Source organism: Mustela nigripes, chromosome 7 (genome assembly GCF_022355385.1).
Source record: "Mustela nigripes isolate SB6536 chromosome 7, MUSNIG.SB6536, whole genome shotgun sequence".
Classification (NCBI taxonomy): Eukaryota; Metazoa; Chordata; class Mammalia; order Carnivora; family Mustelidae; genus Mustela; species Mustela nigripes.
Window position 1 is genome coordinate 18,040,541 of NC_081563.1, and position 19,366 is coordinate 18,059,906.

Here is a 19,366-nt window from a genome sequence, read left to right on the forward strand (position 1 = left end):
ACATTTATTAGGTGCCTTCTGTTTACCAGGTACTTTAATCGGTGTTACTTTCATTTAATCCTCAGAAAGGTTAAAATGTGGTATTTTAAATAGGTGCGTTTTTTAAAAAACCATTTGTGTCCTGAGTTGAATTAGGATGAAGACTCCTTGGTAGGGTTTACTTCTTTGTTCTTTCTCTAAGTACAAACCATTTAATTAAGAAATTGCTCATCACGCTAATCTTGAGATAGAAGTGGCTTTTTCAGTAAACTAATATCTGGCTCTTTGTCATTAGCTTTAAATATTTTTTTCACAGATAATTCATATTCTTTGAAGAAAATTGTAAAATGCTGAAGTGATCTTTAAATCACCTATTTCACCTTTCAAATAATATAACCACTAATAACATTTTGGTGTGCATCCTTTCAGGTATTTTTAAGTGAGTCAGTTTTTATATTAATTAAAAGGCTTCTTGGTTATTGCAGTGCTGTTTTGTATATTGAAGTCTAACATACTTGTCTGTAACTAAAAATTACATTCAGAACATGCAATCACTTTAACTAGAATAATAGCTGTTAGGGACAGATGCCTTTAAATTACATTTTTTGTGCAGAAGCCAAAAAATGCAGGGTTTCTTCTTTTACTTTTTTTCTTTCAAAATTAAAATTATGGTAGTATATGCAACAAAGTACAGATATTGGGAATGAAGTGCTTCCAGACCTAAAAATGTATCAAATGATGTATGTAAAAGTAGATTATCCAAAGAAACTGCAGCTTGAGTTTCCAAGGAATTAAATATTTAACACATGTATTATCTGAGTATCCTTCCACAATCAAGAAAGCGGAAGGTACCCATTTTGTAGGTTAAAGAATTGAGGCATATTTGCAGTATATATACAAATAATCATTACTCTGTACCCCTGAAACTAGTATACGGTTACATGTCAGTTATACCTCTAATTAGAAAAAAGAATTGAGGCATAGAAAATGGATGATTTAAACTGGGTAGTATATACTTTAGGATTATATTTAGCTGTACAGAAAAATCTAAAGTAATAGTGACTTACAAAACAAAACTTTATTTCCATGCAAAAGTTCATAGGGAAGCAGTTCAGGACTGGGAGATCAGCTTCATGAAACTTGAGACTCCCGTGCTGCTGTTCTGCTGATGCCAGCATTTAGCCTCAGGCAACAAGAGAGCTGCTTTTGCACCAGTCCATCTGATGGAAAGAAGCACACACACCTTTACTTTTTTTTTTTTTTTTTTTTAAAGATTTTATTTATTTATTTGACAGAGAGAAATCACAAGTAGATGTGGGGCAGGCAGAGAGAGAGAGAGGGAAGCAGGCTCCCTGCCGAGCAGAGAGCCCGATGCGGGACCCGATCCCAGGACCCTGAGATCATGACCTGAGCCGAAGGCAGCGGCCCAAACCACTGAGCCACCCAGGCGCCCCACACCTTTACTTTTAAAAGCAGAAAAACAAAACAAAAATGGCTTTATTGGGATGTAATTTACATACCTTACCATTCACCCAATTAAAGTCTACAATTCAGTGGTTTTAGTATAGACACAGAATTGTGCAACCACCACCACAGTCTAACTTTAGGATATTTTCATCCTGTCTTCACCCCTGTACCCATTAGTCAGTCTACCCAAAGTCCTAGGCAACCGCAAATGTACATTCTCTCTGCAGATTTACCTATACTGGACATTGCATATAAAGGGAAGCATACAGTACATGGTTTTTCCATCTTCTCATTTAAGGTTTCTAAAGTTCACCCATGTTCTTTTTTGGAATAATAGTCCATTGTATGGATATATACCTACCACACTTCATTTATCCATCAGTTGATGGACAGTTGGGTTTCACTTTGGGTTACAAGTAATGTGGCTATGAACGTTTGTGTTCACGTTTTTGTGTGAACATGTTTTTTTCTGGAGTATATACTTAGGAAGAATTGCTGAGTCTTTGGGTGATTCCAGGTTTAACTTTTTGAAGAGCGGGATTTCCATAGTGCCTCCACCGGTTACATACCACCAGCAAGGTGTCATTTCTCCACACCCTCCCTGATGCTTGTTCCTGTCGGCTTTTTTAATCCTAGCCATCCAGTGGTGTATCTTGCAGCTTTGTATTTCCTTAATGACGTAAGAATCTTCTCATGTGTTCATTGTGTTTGGAGAAATACCTATAGAAATCCTCCCATTTTACAATTAGATTGTCTTTTATTGAGTTTTAAGAATTCTTTATATAATCCAGTACCAGTCTATGATTTGCAGATAATGCTTCCATTCAGTGGGTTATCTTTTCAATGGTCGGATGGTTTGCTGCACAAAAATTTCTCATTTAGATAGTCCCAACTTATGACGCCCTAACAACAGTTGTCTAAACTAAGGTTATGATTTGCTCGTTTTCTTCGAGGTGGCTTATAGTTTTAGCCTTTACACTTAGGTCTGTGGTGCATTTTTGGTTACTTTTTGTGTGCGATGTGACCCCTTAACTTGGAGGGGGAGCTTCTTTGGCCAACTGCCTCTACACTGCTCTGCTTCCGTTCACCGGCCCGAGTTACGTGGCTACACCCATCACATCTGCGCGAGGCTGGACAATGTGTGTTTCAGGCATCTTGCATCAAATGCGGATTGTAAACCTTTTCGGCCATAGTCCTAAACAAGTCAGTTCTATTGCTTCGCTTTTCAAGTAAATAGATCTGGCGATTTTTCACCCGCGAGGATTGAGCAGGGTGATCAGCGCGAAAGGGCGCTGGTTCTCACTCCCTCCGGGACCTGCTCCTAGGACTGCAGTTCCGAGGGACTTACCGGCCTTCGCCCCCTACCCCAGCCGCCAGCGAGTTTGGGCTCTCGGGGGGAACGAACCGGCGCCCTTCGCGTCTTCTCGCCGGCTCCCGCGGCCCGCCCCTCGCCGCGCCGCGCCCACTCGGCCCCCGGAGCCGCCCTCCCCGCGGGAGCCGGGGCGCCGGCCGGGCGATAACGCCGCAGGGCCGCGGCCGCGGGCGGAGCTGCCGTGCGCCATGGCCGCGTCCCCCGGAGCGCCCCGGGCCCCCGCCGTCGAGGCGCCGCCGCTCCAGCCGGACGCGCGCACCTTGGACCGCGGCTCGGTGAGCGCAGGGCGAGGGGCGTGGGGGAGCCGAGCCTGCGCGAGGGAGGCGGCGGGCAGGGGCGCTGGCCCCGGCGTTCAGCCTTCTGAGCCCCCCTAATAGAGCCGAAAGGCCGAGATACTCGGGAGCGCCAAAGAGAACAGGGAAACTGAGTCCCAGACTATGGAGGTAACTTGCTGCGTTGAGTCCGCTAGGCTGGCAGGACAGGGGCCAGCCTCTGGTCTCCTGGTTCTCCCCGCCACAGTCCAGGTCTTCCCGGAGCTCCCCGGCCCCCCGGGGCAGGTAGGACTTCCCGCTGCGTGTGGGAGGCCGCCTCCCCTCCCCAGTCTCCGAGAGCAGCCTGGCACCGGCTCGCAGAGACGACTTCTGGCAAGCAGGCTTCCCAGTGAGGGTGGAGGGCAGGTGGGAAGCTGGGGGTGTCCTCAGGCCGTCCTCACCCCTGCGTGGATGGGGCCGCGCACCAGCCGGTCAGGGTGGCTGTGTCCAAGAGGGGGCAGGACCCAGGAGCTTCGTGGGGACAAAGCTCCGTCGCTTGCTCCATGCTCAACGCGACCGTGGTCTGCGGCTTCACTTCAGCCCCTCCGTTCTCTCCCTTAACTCAGTGCTTCCTGTCAGACATCTCAGAGCAAAGGCCCGTGGCCCCCAAGAAAGAAAGGGAGATAGGGAGGCCCCCTGGGGACCCTCCTTTCCCAGGGAGATTTAGAAATTCAGGGGCAGATGAATGGCAGGAGGGAAAACCGACCTTGGCCAGAGAAGCGCCAGCATCTAGTTCTCATAACGACCTCCTCGGCGTCTTTCACCCCATTTTACATGGGAGGAAATGAAGCCCAGTCCCGCTGAAATGCCCTAGAAGTACCTTCTAGTAGGGCTAGAAGTAGCACACAGAATTTGAATCCCAGTTAGTCCAATGCTAAAACTTGTGCTGGGTTAACTGCAAAAGACTTAAGAAGTTCAAGTAGGTGAAACTGCTGTCCGCAGGCCTCCAAGAGTAGTTTCAGCCGGAAGTTCTCTTTCAAGTGACCTCTGTGTGCCAGAAGCTTGCTAGGAGGGTTGGGGGGAGGGGGGCAGAGGCACAGGGGGTGCTGTGGGGCTATCATGTTGGATTCTGCCTCTTACAATTTCTGGAAGTTGAAATAATGTTCACACAAGCGTCAGAAAAGGAGAGGACATCCTGCCTCGTGTGTGGGTTTCTTCTGCGGGTAGGGAGAGCGTGCAGAGGATATGATAAACCATTATCTGGCAAGAACCTCCCTTCAGAAGTGCCCATGTGGGGTGTCCTGCAAGATACTAAAATGGGTGAAGTCATCGTCCTCTCCACTCTCCCTCCCATCCCCTAGCAAAGGATCGAAAGGAAGGATTCCCAGCATCTTTTGAAGAAACAGCCTTTTCCCTAGTCTTCATGACACTGATTTCTTCAACAAATGTATATAGCATCTGCTATATACCAGACATGGTTCTAGGTAATGGGGACATGGTGGTGAATAAAAATTATAGCACGTGCTGTCAGAGAGTTGACGTTCTCTTGGGAGAGGCAGGAAATAAATGAGAATGTATTAGGTATTAGGTACACTAGAGAGAGAGAGTTGGGTAGTCAGGGAAGGCCTCTGTGAGGAGATGACATTCAGGCTTGAATGGCAAGGAGTCAGCTCTGCAGAGACTGAGAGGAAGAACCCTCTAAACAGAAGCAACGGGAAGTGCAAAGGCCCTGAGGCAGCAACAGGCATGTTCCTATTGAGGCATAGCAAGGAAGGTACCAAGGTTGAGGAGAGCTGTCCGAAGTGAGGTGGGAAAGGGGCTGGGGGCTGTTTGGGTGGGCTCCTGTAGGCTAGATGGGAAGGACTTGGGATTATATTCAAACTGCAGTGGCAAGCTGCAGTTGGAGAGTTTTAAGCAGAGATGAGACAGGATAAAATTTCTGTTATAAAAAGATCACCTTGGCTGCTGGATAGAGTGTGGGCAGTGGGGAATGAGCAGAAGCTGGGAAGCCACTTAGGAGGCCACTGATAGATTTGGTGAGGGAATTGGGAAAGAGAAATCAAGGTTTGTGGCCTGAGCTGGTGAGTGGACATTGGACATTGGGGCCATTTAATGCAATAAGGACAATAGGGTTAGGAGTTGGTTTAGACAATGGATGGAAATCAGCAACTGTGTTTGGACCCTGCTAAGCTGAAATGCCTGGTAGGCAACCATGTGGGTCTGTTAGTAGGCAGTCGAATATTCCAGTCTGGAGTTCACTGGATAGCTTAGAGCTTACGAGATATATATCTGTCTCACGCACACGCACACAATGCACTCACATGCACACACACACACCACTTGGAGTCATGAACATTACTTTGTTTCAGTGGTGGGCTAGTATATAGTCTCCCCAGGAAAATAAAGAAAGCAACTCTGATTTGTAGTGTTTGCTGATTCCTGTGGTATAAATTCACCACAGCTGATTTCAGGCTGCCAGTGGTTCGAGGACTGGCCAAGGTCCTGGACATTTTTAACCATCAGCTCCTGCAGCAAATAACACTCAGCTTCATCAAGACACCTCTTGAGGGCGCCTGGGTGGCTCAGTGGATTAGGCCTCTGCCTTCGGCTGGGGTCATGGTCTCAGGGTCCTGGGATTGAGCCCTGCATCGGGAGCTCTGCTCAGCGGGGAGCCTGCTTCCCCTTCTCTCTCTGCCTACCTCTCTGCCTACTTGTGATCTCTCTGTCTGTGTCAAATAAATATATAAAATCTTAAAAAAAAAAAAAAAAAGACACCTCTTGAAACTGGCAGGAATACTCTGTTTGACACAGAAGGCTTCAGGAGATACAGTGCTTTATTCAACGTCACACCGGGAGTTGGTGGCAAAGTTGGGAGCCTCCTGACCCCCCCAGTTCACTCTGGCTTGCTGACTCGGAGCACAAAGCAGACTGCAGGAGGAAGTACTGAGAGGGGAAAAGGAAGAACTTGTCCCCTGGAATGTGGGATCTTTGAGAGGTCACAGCTTAGGATTTTTCCCCCTCTCTGTCTCACTTCCCTTTACGATGATCTAGGGCAAATGAGGACTGAGAGGTTTCTGGAGGAGCCCTCAAGACAAAGGGACGTCAGGATGCTCATGGAGGCTCAGGAGGGTATGGGCGACTGTTGTGTATCTGCACAGGCTGGGGGCTTAGCTCCTGTGTTTCCCCCCAGGACAGCAGAGCCGGTCAGCTCTCATTCTGTACCAAGGTGTGCTATGGCATTGGTGGGATCCCCAACCAGGTGGCCTCCAGCGCCACAGCCTTTTACCTGCAACTGTTCCTGCTTGATGTGGCACAGGTGAGTGTGGGAAGCAGCCCAGGGCCCCCTGTTCCATCTTCCTTGGTACCCAGTTCTCCCGCCCCAACCTGTACTTCCCTGGATAGATGGCACTTCTGTCCCCAAACTGACAGTAAGCCAAATGCCTTTGAGGGCAACCCCCACAAGGATGTTTACTGCAGGCTGTTTGTGGTGAAAAATGGGGAAACTATGAATGCCCAGCAATATAGAAGTAGTTGGATAATAAGTTGTGTAAGAGCCACATGATGGACTGTATTGTAGCCATTCAAAAGGAAGAGCTAGATCTGTACCAGTTGGCTTGGAGGGAGTTCCATGATGCACTGTCAAGTGAGAAGAAAAGTTGCTTTTAGAGTATACAAATTGGTTCTATTTTACCGAAATAAAGACATGCCCCATATATGTAGGTACATGGGTATGTGAAGTATGTGACTATACGTGGTCCAGATACAGGCATGAAGAAAATAAATGACAGAAGGATATACACAGGCTGTTCCTGTTGCCTATAGGAGGGAATGTGGAGGACAGAGAGTAAGCAGGAGGAGAGATTTCTCATACTGTACCCATGATTTTGTTAAATGACACTCATATGATCTCATTTATGTGAAATTATAAATTATGAATGCACAGAAATAAATGCCTGAAAGGGTGATCACCAAAAGGCTCCAGCAGTTATCTCAGGATGGGGAGACTTCAAAGGAGTTTTGCTCAATATTTTTCTGTACTGCTTTTGAATGTTATTTTATAACGAGTGTGTCATTTATGTAATCAGAAAAGTTAATAAAACATTGTCACTGTGAAACAAAAAGCCTACCTCTGTCACCCTTCTTGTTCAGATAAGGGTCCCCAAGCCTTCTCCAAAAGCGCCTGGGCAAGAGTGGTAATGGGAATGTGGCAATGTGTGGCTGTCCGCTCCTCCCCTCCCCCTCTCTTCACTAGCGCAGCTGTGCCCTGAGAACCTTCTGGATTTGTGGCCAGGGAAAGAGACCTCACAGACCTTTCTCCTGGCAGGTAGGCAGGCCCAGACACCCTCTCTGACCCTGCCAGGACTCAGCCATCCTTCCGCCTGTGCTTTTCAGATCCCTGCTGCCCAGGTGTCCCTTGTCCTATTCGGAGGGAAGGTGTCTGGGGCAGCTGCCGACCCTGTGGCTGGGTTCTTCATCAATAGAAGCAGGAGGACAGGGTCTGGACGCCTCATGCCCTGGTGAGCAGCCCCATAATCCTCAGGGTCCTGGCTTCCAACCCTGGCCTGATGCCATCAGGTTGTGACAGCCCCGCTTCTTAGTGGAAATCCGTGTGGATGGTGAGACGACCAGATGGTTATAGGCGCCGGACTAGGTTAGGCTGAGCCAGGCAGGAGTTCAGAGACGTTCTTGGGGACTCTCCGTCACCAGGAGGCACAGGGCTGGACAAAGCCTTGTAGGCTCCCGGGACTAATTGGGGGGGTCTGTGTGTAGCCAGGGTGGGCTGGAGGCCTTGGAAGTCGTCATGGAGGATAGGCCTCACTGGTGCTCCAGGGTCCTGGAGACTGGGAATGGCAAGGCCAACCTCCAAGTGCCCCCCGAGGTCTGCAGTGAGTGACCCCACACCCCCAGCTACCGCCACAGCCCATCAGCCACCTCTCCCTCTCCTTCTCCATGGTGTGCACAGGAGCCCAGGGCTCCTGTTGGGGGCAGATGACTTCTTCATCCAGAAGGGTGTGGTGGTTCCAGGTTTGCCTTCGTGTCCCCCATCCCGCGCCCCACGCCCGCTGTGCTCCCACAGGGTGCTGGGCTGCACGCCCTTCCTCACCGTGGCCTACTTCCTCCTGTGGTTCCTGCCCCCCTTCACCAGCCTGCGGGGCCTCTGGTACACGGGCTGCTACTGCCTGTTCCAGGCCCTGGCCACGGTAAGCCGGTGGCCCTGCTGCTGGTCAGTGGCCACCGGGAGGTGTTGTGTGGAGGGGAGAGGGCAGGTGGCCCCCAGGGACCCACTGCCCGCCGCGGCTCACCCCTCCCGCCCTCCGCCCCCTACTCTGGGTTTGGGGGGCATCCGCGGGGACATGCCAGCGGGGTCGTCGGGGTTGGGACGGGGCGGGGGCGGCGGGGCCCAGCCTGAGCCCGGCCCGGGCGCCCGCAGTTCTTCCAGGTGCCCTACGCGGCGCTCACCATGCTCCTGACCCCCTGCCCGAGGGAGCGGGACTCGGCCACCGCGTACCGTGAGTGCGGGGCGTGCGCGCGGGCGGGGGGCAGCGGACCCCGGGCCCGCCAGCGCCCGTCACCCGGCGCCGCTCCGTCCCAGGGATGACCATGGAGATGGCGGGGACGCTGATGGGAGCCGCCGTCCACGGGCTCATCGTGTCGGGCGCCCACGGGCCGCACAGGTGCGAGGACGTCGCGCTCGCCCGGCCGGCCGTCGTCTCCCCCGACGCGGTGAGTGTCCCTGCGGCCCGGCCTCTGGGCGTCGCCTCTCCCGCCCTCCCGCTCCTCCAGCCGGTGCCCCCGCGGCCCGCAGCCCGCTCACCCCGCTTCTCCGCCCGGGCGCCTTCTCAACGGAAAGCAACAGATCGCAGAGCAGCGGGAGGGGAGAGGGATGGGAAAGGGCCGCAGGCAGGGGCAGGGGGGAGGGGCTGGCGTCCCTGCGGCGCTCGGGGTGACACCCCTCCTGTGGCCGGTCCCACCCCGGCCTCACCCGCAGCGTGCACGGAGAAGGGGACACCTGAAAGCAGTTGCCCCTCGTCTCCCTGCAAACCAGATCTCTCCCCAGCAGCTAAGTCCGCGCCCCTGTTATCCAGCCAGTTCAGCTCTTCTTCCCTTCAGCAAGTGATGTGATTGTCCGGAGCCCCGGGAGCCAACATTTACTCCTCCCTCTCCAGCCATGACCCCCACTCCCACCCATTACCAAATCCCATGCGCCTGCTCGGCCCCAGATCTTCTGCACCTGGCATCCCCAGCATCTCCCGGTCACCCCAGGTCACCCCAGTCCTGCATCAGTCTCCCACAGAGTACCCCAGCCTCCAGCCACTCCCCCAGCCCGGTCAGGGTGACATTGGAAAGGAGTTCCATCTGGGTGGCCCCCACCTTCAGGACCCAGCTGGGCCTGGCTTCGGTTTGTGGCCTCTCCACAGTGTTCCCTGCATCATTCTTCTTTGTCATTTAGGAAATAGCTCAGATTTACAAAACATTATCCAGCTGTGGTTCTCCAAGTGTGGTCCCTGGGCAGCAAGCAGCCTCAGCATCACCTGGAAACTTGTTAGAAGGGCACATTCTTGGGGCCCTGCCTAGAACTACTGATTGACAAATTTGGGGGAGGGAGCCAGCAGTCTATGTTGTCTGAACAAGCCTTCCAGGGGATTCTGACCCCTACCAGCGCTTGAGAATCGGTGGTATGAGAACAGTACCACACCAGGGGCCCTGCACCGGCTCAAGAAAACATTACAGTGGAGTCCTGTGTATCCATCCCAGCCCTCTCCTCAGGGCCAGCTACAAAACGGGCCCATGAACACTGCAAAGTGCAAACACAGGGCTCTGGAAAGCCGAGGGATTGCTGGAGTCGAGATGCATAACTGACCCCACCCAGGTGCCCTCAGACCCATCATGGAGGCCGGCCCAGGACCAGAAGGTGGTGGCTTTGCCCCTTCCAGACTGACTCTTTCCGCATGTATGTCCATGTCCCCGCTCAGGCCTCCACAGGCCCCCTCCCCAAAGGTACTGGGTCACTCTCTGGATGGGGGTGACAGTGGCCTTGGGTTGGCCTGGCCTGGCCTGGAGTGCAAAGGAATGGGTAGCAGGAGGCTGAGAAGGCCACCCCTAGAGGTGGAGCCTCCCATGAGCCAAGGCACAAAGCTCCAGGTACTCCGGTGAGGCCCTGTCCACCTCCTTCTCTCTTCCCCTCCCCAGAGACAACCTCAGCCTGAGCAGGTGACTGTTACTCCCATGCATGTCTTTACATGGATTTTATCACTTATGTATCTTCCCCTGGACAGCAGGTAGCACCATTTCTGTTTTCACCATTTATCTGGGTTCTCATGCCTCACACTATGCTGTAGCTTTCTGCTTGTGCGTCTGTCTTCTGCATTCCATGCCCCTTACTGGGGAAGGACAGGAGTCATGTACTGACCATTGTAATCTCAGGGTCTAGCGTGCAGAAGGGCCACCAATGTTTGCCTTAAAAAATGAGAGCGAAAGAGAGAGGAAGGGCGCCGACCCCTGGTGGCATGGATGCCCTCTGTCTCCTGCTCTGCTGATTGGCAGGAGAGACACCCAGCATCCTTGGGCTTGGACTGAAGGTCCCTCTCTGCCCCACTGGGAAACACTCCTGTCCTGGGTGTCCCCACTTCCGTAGGTTGGAGACATCACCCCCAGCCCAGTTCTGTCCTGTCCCACAGACTCGTCTCTACTCCATTGCAGCCGCAGTGCTTGCTCTGACTTACCCTGTGTGCACTGGTTTGCTCTGCCTTGGGGTGAAGGAGCGACCAGGTAAGGGGGTGCAGCCAGACTGTGGGAAGCCGAAGCGGGGACAGGATTCCTCTTGGGCCTGCGTTTTGGTTTTAGACTCTGCCAAGCCCAAGTGTTGTTTTCCTGTGTTGCAGACTCCTCCGGCCCAGCCTCAGGCCAAGGCCTGAGCTTCCTGGCTGGGCTGGGCCTCACTGTCCGGCACCGGCCCTACCTGAAGCTGGTCATCTCCTTCCTGTTCATCTCAGCAGCCATTCAGGTACCTCTGGCCTTGGCTCTGGCCATACTGACCCTGTGTAGGTTTAGGTTCAGCCTCTCGGCCCCACCGACCAGAGTTGGGCTTAAATCGAGAGAAATGGTGGCTGGCCCAGGTTCCAGAGAGTCTGGTGCAGGGAGGAGAGAGACCTAGACAGAACTTGTGGGACCAGGGAGAGGGTCAAGGCTAGGCAGTAGGAAGCTGACAAAATCTGGCTAGTAAGGTCCACTAGCCGGGCAAGGGGAAGGATGGACTAGGAATGGTATTTATACCTGTTTCGGGGGCTGAGTGTCCTTTGTGGGGGAGGGGACTGCATGTTGCATGATGATGGCAACAGCTGGTGTTTGAGGTCCCAAAGAAGAGGCCAGACTTGCGACCCAGGCCTCGCGCTTGACCTCTGAATTCCTGCCGTTCCCGAGACACACCCCCTTGCTGTTGGCTTCCTCAGGTGGAGCAGAGCTACCTGGTCCTGTTCTGTACACATGCCTCCCGGCTACATGATCACGTCCAGGGCGTGGTGCTGACCATCCTGGTGAGTGGTCCTGGGGTGATGGAGACAAGCTCCCGCAGAGACCTGAGTCGGGGACCTGGTGTGGTTCTTGACAAGACTTGTGTAGCCAGAATTCTGGTCAACATTCTGGACTCCTCTGTGATCTTGGTCACCTGCACTCCAGCAGAAGGTGGGATCGAAGCTGGGGTCGTAAAGTTCATAGCCACTGGTTCCAACCCGGGGGGGGGCAGAGTCAAGGTCAAGCATCCCACCTAAAAGCCAGGGCTTCCGGAACCTGGGTGGGTTAAGGCATTGGCAGCCCCGCCCAAGCTGGGATGATTTCTTTCTGTTCACAGGTCTCAGCTGTGCTGAGCACCCCACTGTGGGAGTGGGTTCTACAGCGATTTGGGAAGAAGACATCGGCCTTCGGGATCTGTGTGAGTGAGACAAGAAGCAAGGCCTGGAGTGGGTGCAGGAAGGCGGCAGGGTCAGGGAGGTGGCCTTGGAGCCCGAGCTTCCTGGGCCAGGCAGGGCTGAGCTGTACTCTCTTGTGTCTTCAGTCCCTTGGAAAGGACCAGGTGCAGGAGCACTTTATTAGTGTGGGAATGAAAGAGCCAGTCAGGGGCCGGTGGAGGGATCAGCTGGTGTATCTGTCTCCCCAGGTGATGGTGCCTTTTGCAATCCTGTTGGCTGCTGTACCCACAGCACCTGTGGCATACGTGGTGGCCTTTGTGTCTGGCCTGAGCATTGCTGTGTCCTTGCTGCTACCCTGGTAGGCTGGGTGAAGGGGAAGGGGTGTGTCCCTCCTCACGGGTATGCCCTCTTTCGCGTCCACCTGTTGTCCCAGGCCTCCTGTGCCCTGCCTTTGCTGGGGAGGGGCTCTCCTACCTGCAGGAGATGGAGGCCACCAGTTCTGTCCTTGGAGCTCTCCTGGAAGGGCACTGGACAGCAGGAAGTGTGGGCAGCCGTGTTGGGGGAGGGAGCTGAAATGCAAGCACCTGTGGCCAGGCTCTCCATGGGCCAGTCCTGCTCCTGGGCAGCAGGAACCCAAGGATGAATCTGACTTGGTCTCTGTCCTCAGAGAGCGCTCAGCCTGGTGGCTGTCAAGGGGATAAAAGGGATAACCCTGCAGCCCTCTCCCGCAGGTCCATGCTTCCAGATGTGGTGGATGCCTTCCAGCAGCAGCAGCAGCAGCCTGGCCCGGGCCTGGAGACCATCTTCTACTCATCCTATGTCTTCTTCACCAAGCTTTCTGGCGCAGGCGCCCTGGGCATCTCCACTCTCAGTCTGGAGTGAGTCCCAGGGTCGGGCTGTACTAGAGGCACAAACACCGAGTGGGGTGGGAAGAGGGCAGAGTTCTCCGTTCCATCGGCGCTCCCTGGTCGGCCCAACCCTCCCTTCCACCGTGGTTAAGCTGATCTGGCTGGGGAACGACTCCTAGATTCGGGGCGCTGTGGGGGTGGAGTACAGGGAGCCCTCCTGCCGGGTCCGGTGGGATCGGAGCTGGAGGCGTGGGGATGCTGTTTCTCCAGGTTTGCGGGCTACGAGGCAGGAGCCTGCACGCAGGCGGAGCGGGTGGTGGTGACCCTCAAGGTCCTCATCGGGGCCGTGCCCACCTGCATGATCATCACCGGTCTGTGCATCCTCATGGTGGGCCCCGCACCAAAGGTGCCAAGCCAGGACCCCTCCCGCCGGCAGAGCCTTCAGAGGTGGGCACCCCACGCACACGGGTACACACGGTGGGGTACCAGCAGCCAGGCGCGCACGAACGTGTGCCAGCGTGAGACTAACAGGCCCACCGTTGTCCCTGAGACATTTACGAGGTCGAACACTCCCGCCTTTGCAGACTCTTCCCACAGACCCATCACTCTTCGGTGATGCCGTATGCTCCTGGATTTTTTTTTTTTCTTTTTAAGATTTATTTAGTTATTTTTTCAGGAGAGTGAGGGAGAGCATGAGTTGGGTGGGGGGCAGAGAGAGAGGATGAGAAGCAGACTCCCCGTGGAGCACGGAACCCAACACGAGGCTTGATCTCATAGCCCTGAGATCATGACTCAAGCTGAAATCGACGGAGCCACCTGGTTGTCCCTGCTCCTGGACTTTCTTTTTTTTTAAAGATTTTATTTATTCATTTGTCAGAGAGAGAGAAGAGAGAAAGAGAGAGAGCGCATAAGCACAGGGAGCAGCAGATAGAGGGAGAAGCAGACTCCCAGCTGCTGAACTCGGTCCTTAGGACGCCAGGATCATGACCTGAGCCAAAGGTGGTTGCTTAACTGGACTGAGCCACCAGGGCAACTGAGACACCTGGGCGTCCGCTCTTGGATTTTCGCCAGCTACTCTGCACACCCCTTCTTAGTCTCCCTCCCCCGATTATCTGTTGCATGCGGTATGGAAGGGCTCCCTCCTCGGCCCCTGCTCCCTTTGCTCTCCATTATGCAGGCACCTGATCTCTGAGCCTGATCTGGAAGCCCTCTTATGCTTGGGGACTTCTAAAGCCGCCCCTCCCCTCGGACTTCCTACAAGTTCCAGATCCACGTGTGTGGCTCTCATTTGCACTCCCCCCCTGATGTCCCACAAGCATGGCGTCAGTTTCAAAGAGCCCCAAACTACTGAACTCATCTTCTTTCCGAGCGGGGCTCCTCCCCCTGTAACGGCACCGTCCTCTCGCCTGGAAGCCGAAAGCCGGGTCCTCTTCTGCTCTTTCCCCGGCAGGTTGTGCGGAGCCACACTTTGAACCTTGTTCTGCTGGCTTCCAGGGCACTGATCCCACCGCACAGGGATGAGAGGCCTCCTGGCTGGCTTTCCCAGGGCACTGTGGGGATCTTGAAGCTGGGGCTGTGTTTTATTCCTTTCTGCCTGCCCAGCCCAGCACAGAGGCCAAGGCCACGCCGGGGCCGCAGTGTCAAGACGTCTGGCCTGGCAGCTTTCAAGAGCATGTGGCCACCTGCTTGGAGATGCTCCCACACCCACAAACACCAGCACACGCCCACACAGAGGAACACAGGCGGGCGGCAGGAAGTGGCACTTGCCGACGGTCCCTCATTCTCCGCGTGGATGCTCAGACTGGCCAAGTAACACACGTCCACAGGGGTCTGTGGCCCGACATGGTCCCCGTCCACCCTCATCTGTCTCTTTGGTTTCTTTCCCTTTTCCAGGAGGACCAGCTACAGCCTCGCTTGAGGTCTGCCCGTGTGTGGGCTGGAACCACAGGAGCCAGCGTCTTCTGGGCTCAAAGTCCTTCTTTCTTCTCAGTCCCTTAGCACGCCCATTTCAAGGGTTACCTGTGACCCATCTTTCCCCCTGGGACATGGAGTCTTCAGGGACATCTCCTGAAGGGACTGGCCTGGGCCCAGGACCCTCCCCCGCCACTTCTTGCTTGTTGACCGCAGACCGTATCCGACAGGCCTGTGCCCCGGACCACCCAGCTCCAGGCGGCTCTGACCTGGAAAGCATCCCGAGAACAACTATTCCTGGAAAAAGGAAGGCCCACCCCCTGCTCCCCTGACAGGACAGACACACAGACATCTTGCTCTTCCTGACACCCCAGTGGACACCTGAGAGGGAGGCTGACAGACACCACACGAACGGGCAGAGGGGGACAGATGGACTTGTTGGGGATGACGTCAGGAAAGACGCAAATAGAGACATTGAGACCAACAGACCCCAGAAGGAGCGAATGGGGACAGCAGCGGGGGAGGAGACCGAGCAGAGCACAAGAGGCGTTTCTCAAGGCTTTCGGGTCGCTCGGATAAGCCGGCCACAGTTTCCGGAATCAGACACAGACTGATACTGAGCTACCAAACATCAGTCCCCTTTACGAACAAAAGTTATTTTTGCGGAAATATTGTTCTGAAATTGTATCTTATGAAAGCACAGGAACCACAGTTTTCTAAAGGCCATATCTTTGGGGAAGAAAGATCCACTGAGATTTATTTTTAAAATACATATATCTATTAAAGGCTTTATCTTCTACCAGGCCTACAAAATATGACGATGGCCATCCCTTTCATCCGACCTCCTGGGAAACCACTGCCCAGGGAGGGAAGGGAGAGGATGCCTGATGTCACTGCACCTGGCTCTCCAGTCCCCTGCTCTGTCCCCTCCATGGGGTCAGCTCTCCCAAGGCTAGCCCCCCTCCCACTTCCTCATTAGACCTTTGGCTGCCTCTTAGCTCCAGACTCTCGCCTAAGACTGCCAGAGCTCAGACTCACACTCAGACAGGATGTACCCCTCAAAGCATGAAACATCTTGCTTCCTCCGCAAACACTGTCGCCCGAGAAGGAACCTGACCTCCAAGTGAGAGTGCACAGTGTGACCTGCTCTGTCTGACGCTTGAGCTCTCTGCTGTTGGGCCCCTGACATGGGTATCTGATCCTTGAGGTTACAGGGCATCAGGGAAAGAGCTGGGTCAGCTTCTCTTCATTGCCCATCTGACTTAGGAACGGGCTGACAGGAAGCTCTGCTCCCTCCTGGCTGTGCGTGGCACACGCACGCGTGCACACACACAGAACAGTTCCTCAACAGTGGAAAATCACGGGCTGCAAGGACAGAGCACCTGCTAAGACAGAAGGTGCCGTAAAGTTTCTACCATGTTACCGTGCTGTGCTTTGGAAACATGGGCGATGCAGGTAGGATGAGAAGCTTGTGCCAAATTCTATGTTACCTGTTTCCCAGGAGCGCAATCTCAAAGGAGCTGAAGTATACCGTCCCAATACAGCTGCTGGGGGCCACCTCTGGGGTCAGGGGTTAGATCTTAGAGACAGGAGGGGTTGAGGGGGAGCCCAAAATGTATTATTCTCATTTTCAGATGTGGGAAAAGGCTCAGAGAGCTTAAGTAACTTGCCTAAGATCAGCTGGTGGCAGCAATGGCCTTGAAACTAAGTGGGCCTGACTCCAAAGCCTGTGGAGAGAGCGGGTACTGAACACATTTGTTGGAGGAACGGCCGGTGCCCAGAGGCCAGCATGCCCTCCTCTGACCCTCTGCTCCGATCCCACAGTATTATTCCCACTGTTTGGGAACTATTATTCCCAATTCCGCCCATTCTTCCTCCTCTGGGTCCCTCAACTCATATATGCCCACAGAGCCTCCTGATGTGTCCCCGACTGTCTTCTGACACCCGTTCTCAGAGCCAGACCTCCCGTTTTAGAAATCCTAAGCAGGCTCCACACCTAGCCCAGTGAAGAGCCCAGCGCAGGGCTTAATCCCACAACCCTGAGACCACAACCTGAGCCGCAATTAAGAATCAAGACACTCAACAGACTGAGCCACTCAGGCGCCCCTACACCTCTCTCTTTCTAACCCTGAACTGTCTGCTGAACTTGAGAAGCCCCCTGAGTACTCTCCAGGCAGGGTGAAAACATCCTCTGTCTAAAGCGGAACTCGTCACCTCCCCACATCTGTTCTGCCACTTGCATTTTCGGGTAAATTGTATCAGCATCTATCAAGACACCACAACCAAAAACTTGGTGTTTTCTTAATTTTCTTTCTCCCCCACTCGCTCTGCCACTCACTCCCCACGCACTCCCCATGCACCCCCAAGTGTGGATTAAGCAACGGGAGGAAAGGGTTGCAGCTTGTAGGTTATTATCAAATGGTAGAAGTTACTTGGAATGGGACAGAAAATTGTCCCCAGATATGGCTGGGTGTGGCTCTAACCCACGTGGCAACTGACAGAGGTGCCTGTGAAGTGTCTGAGTTGTGTCTGTGTGTCGGTTTGTGCACTCCTACAGGACTTCGTTCAGCTGGGTACAGACTTCCGTGTTCACCTAGTGTTTCTTTGGGACAACACTGGTACATAAGCAAGGAAATCGTGTTACACGCTAATTGTTCCTTAATATAGTAACGGTTTTGGAGGGAATTTGTGTTTTCAAAACAAGCATTATAACAGAACTGATTGTATATGTGTGTGTGAGTGTAAACAACAGAAATCCTAAATGATCTCATAAACATTCAAGGAATGAAATAAATATTTTAAAGTAGTCCCACAGGGGCGCCTGGCTGGCTCAGTGGGTTAAAGTAGTCCCACAAAGTAAACATGAGATCCAAATGATATTACCAAGGGCTATCAGACTTTCATCAAGGATCATTTCATTCCTTCTGGAAATTTTTTCAGGGAAGAAAAAAAGCACAGATCCTGCAAATCATTATATCAGGCCAGAATAACTTTGATAACAAAACCAGACAAGCAAAGTAAAAAAGAAAGGGAATTTACAGGCTGACCTTGAACACAGAACATGGAAATAAGAATCTGAAGCAAAATATTAGTAAACTGAGTCTGGCAATTTCTAAAAAGATAAACCCATCATGAACACATTGGGTTTGTTCTAAGAATGACAAGTTTGTTGCACATGAGAAAAATCTGTCAAGTGAAACTTACCTCATTAACAGATCAAAGGAGGAAAAAAGTTGTATTCTCAATAGATATAGAATCATTTGATAAAAAGCTAATACCCACTCATGATAAAAGTACTAAGCAAACCAAGAGGAAAAGGAAATTTTTAAACCTGAGAAAGGGTATCTACCAAAACCCTATAGTAAGCATCATTCTTAATAGTGAAATAGTCCCTTTAAAATCAGGAATGGGGTGCCTGGGTGGCTCAGTGGGTTAAGCCTCTGCCTTCGGCTCAGGTCACGATCTCAGGGTCCTGGGATTGAGCCATGCATCGGGCTCTCTGCTTGGTGGGAAGGCTGCCTCCCCCTCCCTCTCTCTGCCTACTTGTGATCTCTCTCTCTCTGTGACAAATAAATAAATAAGATCTTAAAAAAAAAAAAAAAAGGAAGGAAGAAACAAAATTGCCATTATTTGTAAATGATATGATTACCTACACAGAAAACCCAAGAATCTACAGATAAATTATTAGAATAAAGGAGTATAGCCACGGGGCACCTGGGTGGCTCAGTGGGTTAAAGCCTCTGCCTTCAGCTCAGGTCATGATCCCAGGGTCCTAGGATCAAGCCCCGCATTGGGCTCTCTGCTCGGTGGGGAGCCTGCTTCCTCCTCTCTCTCTGCCTGCCTCTCTGCCTACTTGTGATCTCGGTCTGTCAAATAAATGAATAAAATCTTAAAAAAAAAAAAAAAAAAAGGAGTATAGCCAGATAGTTGGACATAAAATCAACAAGAACAAACTACATTCGTATATGCCAGCAACAGTTATAAAACAGATTTTAAACAGTAGCAACAAAAAATATATAAAATACCTAGAAATAAATGAACAGGATGTGAAAAGACTTCTGCTTTTGGGCATGAGGGACTAGTAGAGACCAGACCTAGTCTCTCAGCTGAAGCAATTAAGAAAAACTGGAGAAGATACATGAAACAACAGTTTTCAAGATGCTGGGCATGGAGCAACAAAGGAGGAATCTCTGAATGATGGGAAACAAAGGAGGTGACGTTTAAGATTACTCCAGCTTGTTTTCTTGAGTTTCCAGATGACGGTGAAGAGAACCATCTGGAACCCAGAGGACTCTAAGCTGAGAAGATGAGTTGGGGACACCAAAGTGGCTCGGGTTTGCAGGACAGAATATTGGATGGGAGGGAGCTACACTGACAGAAAACTCAGAGGGATCCCCTCAAGTACTCAACAGAATGTTGAATAAAGAAATAAATGTGGGAGCACCTGGGTGGCTCAGTCGGTTAGGTCTCTGCCTTCGGTTCAGATCATGATCCCAGGGTCCTGGGACTGAGCCACATGTTGGGCTCCCTGCTCCACAGGAAGCCTGTTTCTCCCTCTCCCACTCCTTCTGCTTGTGTTCCTTCTCTCGTGTCTCTCTCTCTCTCTGTCAAATAAATAAAATCTTTAAAAAA

At 52.4% G+C, this 19,366-nt stretch overlaps 1 protein-coding gene across 2 annotated transcripts; it reads left to right on the top strand.

The window, feature by feature from the left end:
• The first annotated feature begins 562 nt into the window (after positions 1–562).
• On the top strand, positions 563–15,549 carry MFSD2B (MFSD2 lysolipid transporter B, sphingolipid). Of its 2 annotated transcripts, XM_059405219.1 has the most exons (14): positions 563–3,093; positions 6,260–6,385; positions 7,462–7,586; positions 8,147–8,270; positions 8,501–8,579; positions 8,663–8,793; positions 10,749–10,839; positions 10,953–11,074; positions 11,520–11,603; positions 11,918–11,998; positions 12,224–12,333; positions 12,707–12,853; positions 13,094–13,270; positions 14,717–15,549. In XM_059405219.1, exons 1-14 carry the CDS (start codon positions 3,007–3,009, stop codon positions 14,739–14,741), a joined length of 1,509 nt encoding a protein of 502 aa, XP_059261202.1. In that variant the 5' UTR covers positions 563–3,006; the 3' UTR covers positions 14,742–15,549. The 2 variants fall into 2 exon arrangements, with proteins under 2 accessions (XP_059261202.1, XP_059261203.1); XM_059405220.1 differs by lacking the exon at positions 13,094–13,270.
• The last annotated feature ends 3,817 nt before the right edge of the window (positions 15,550–19,366 follow it).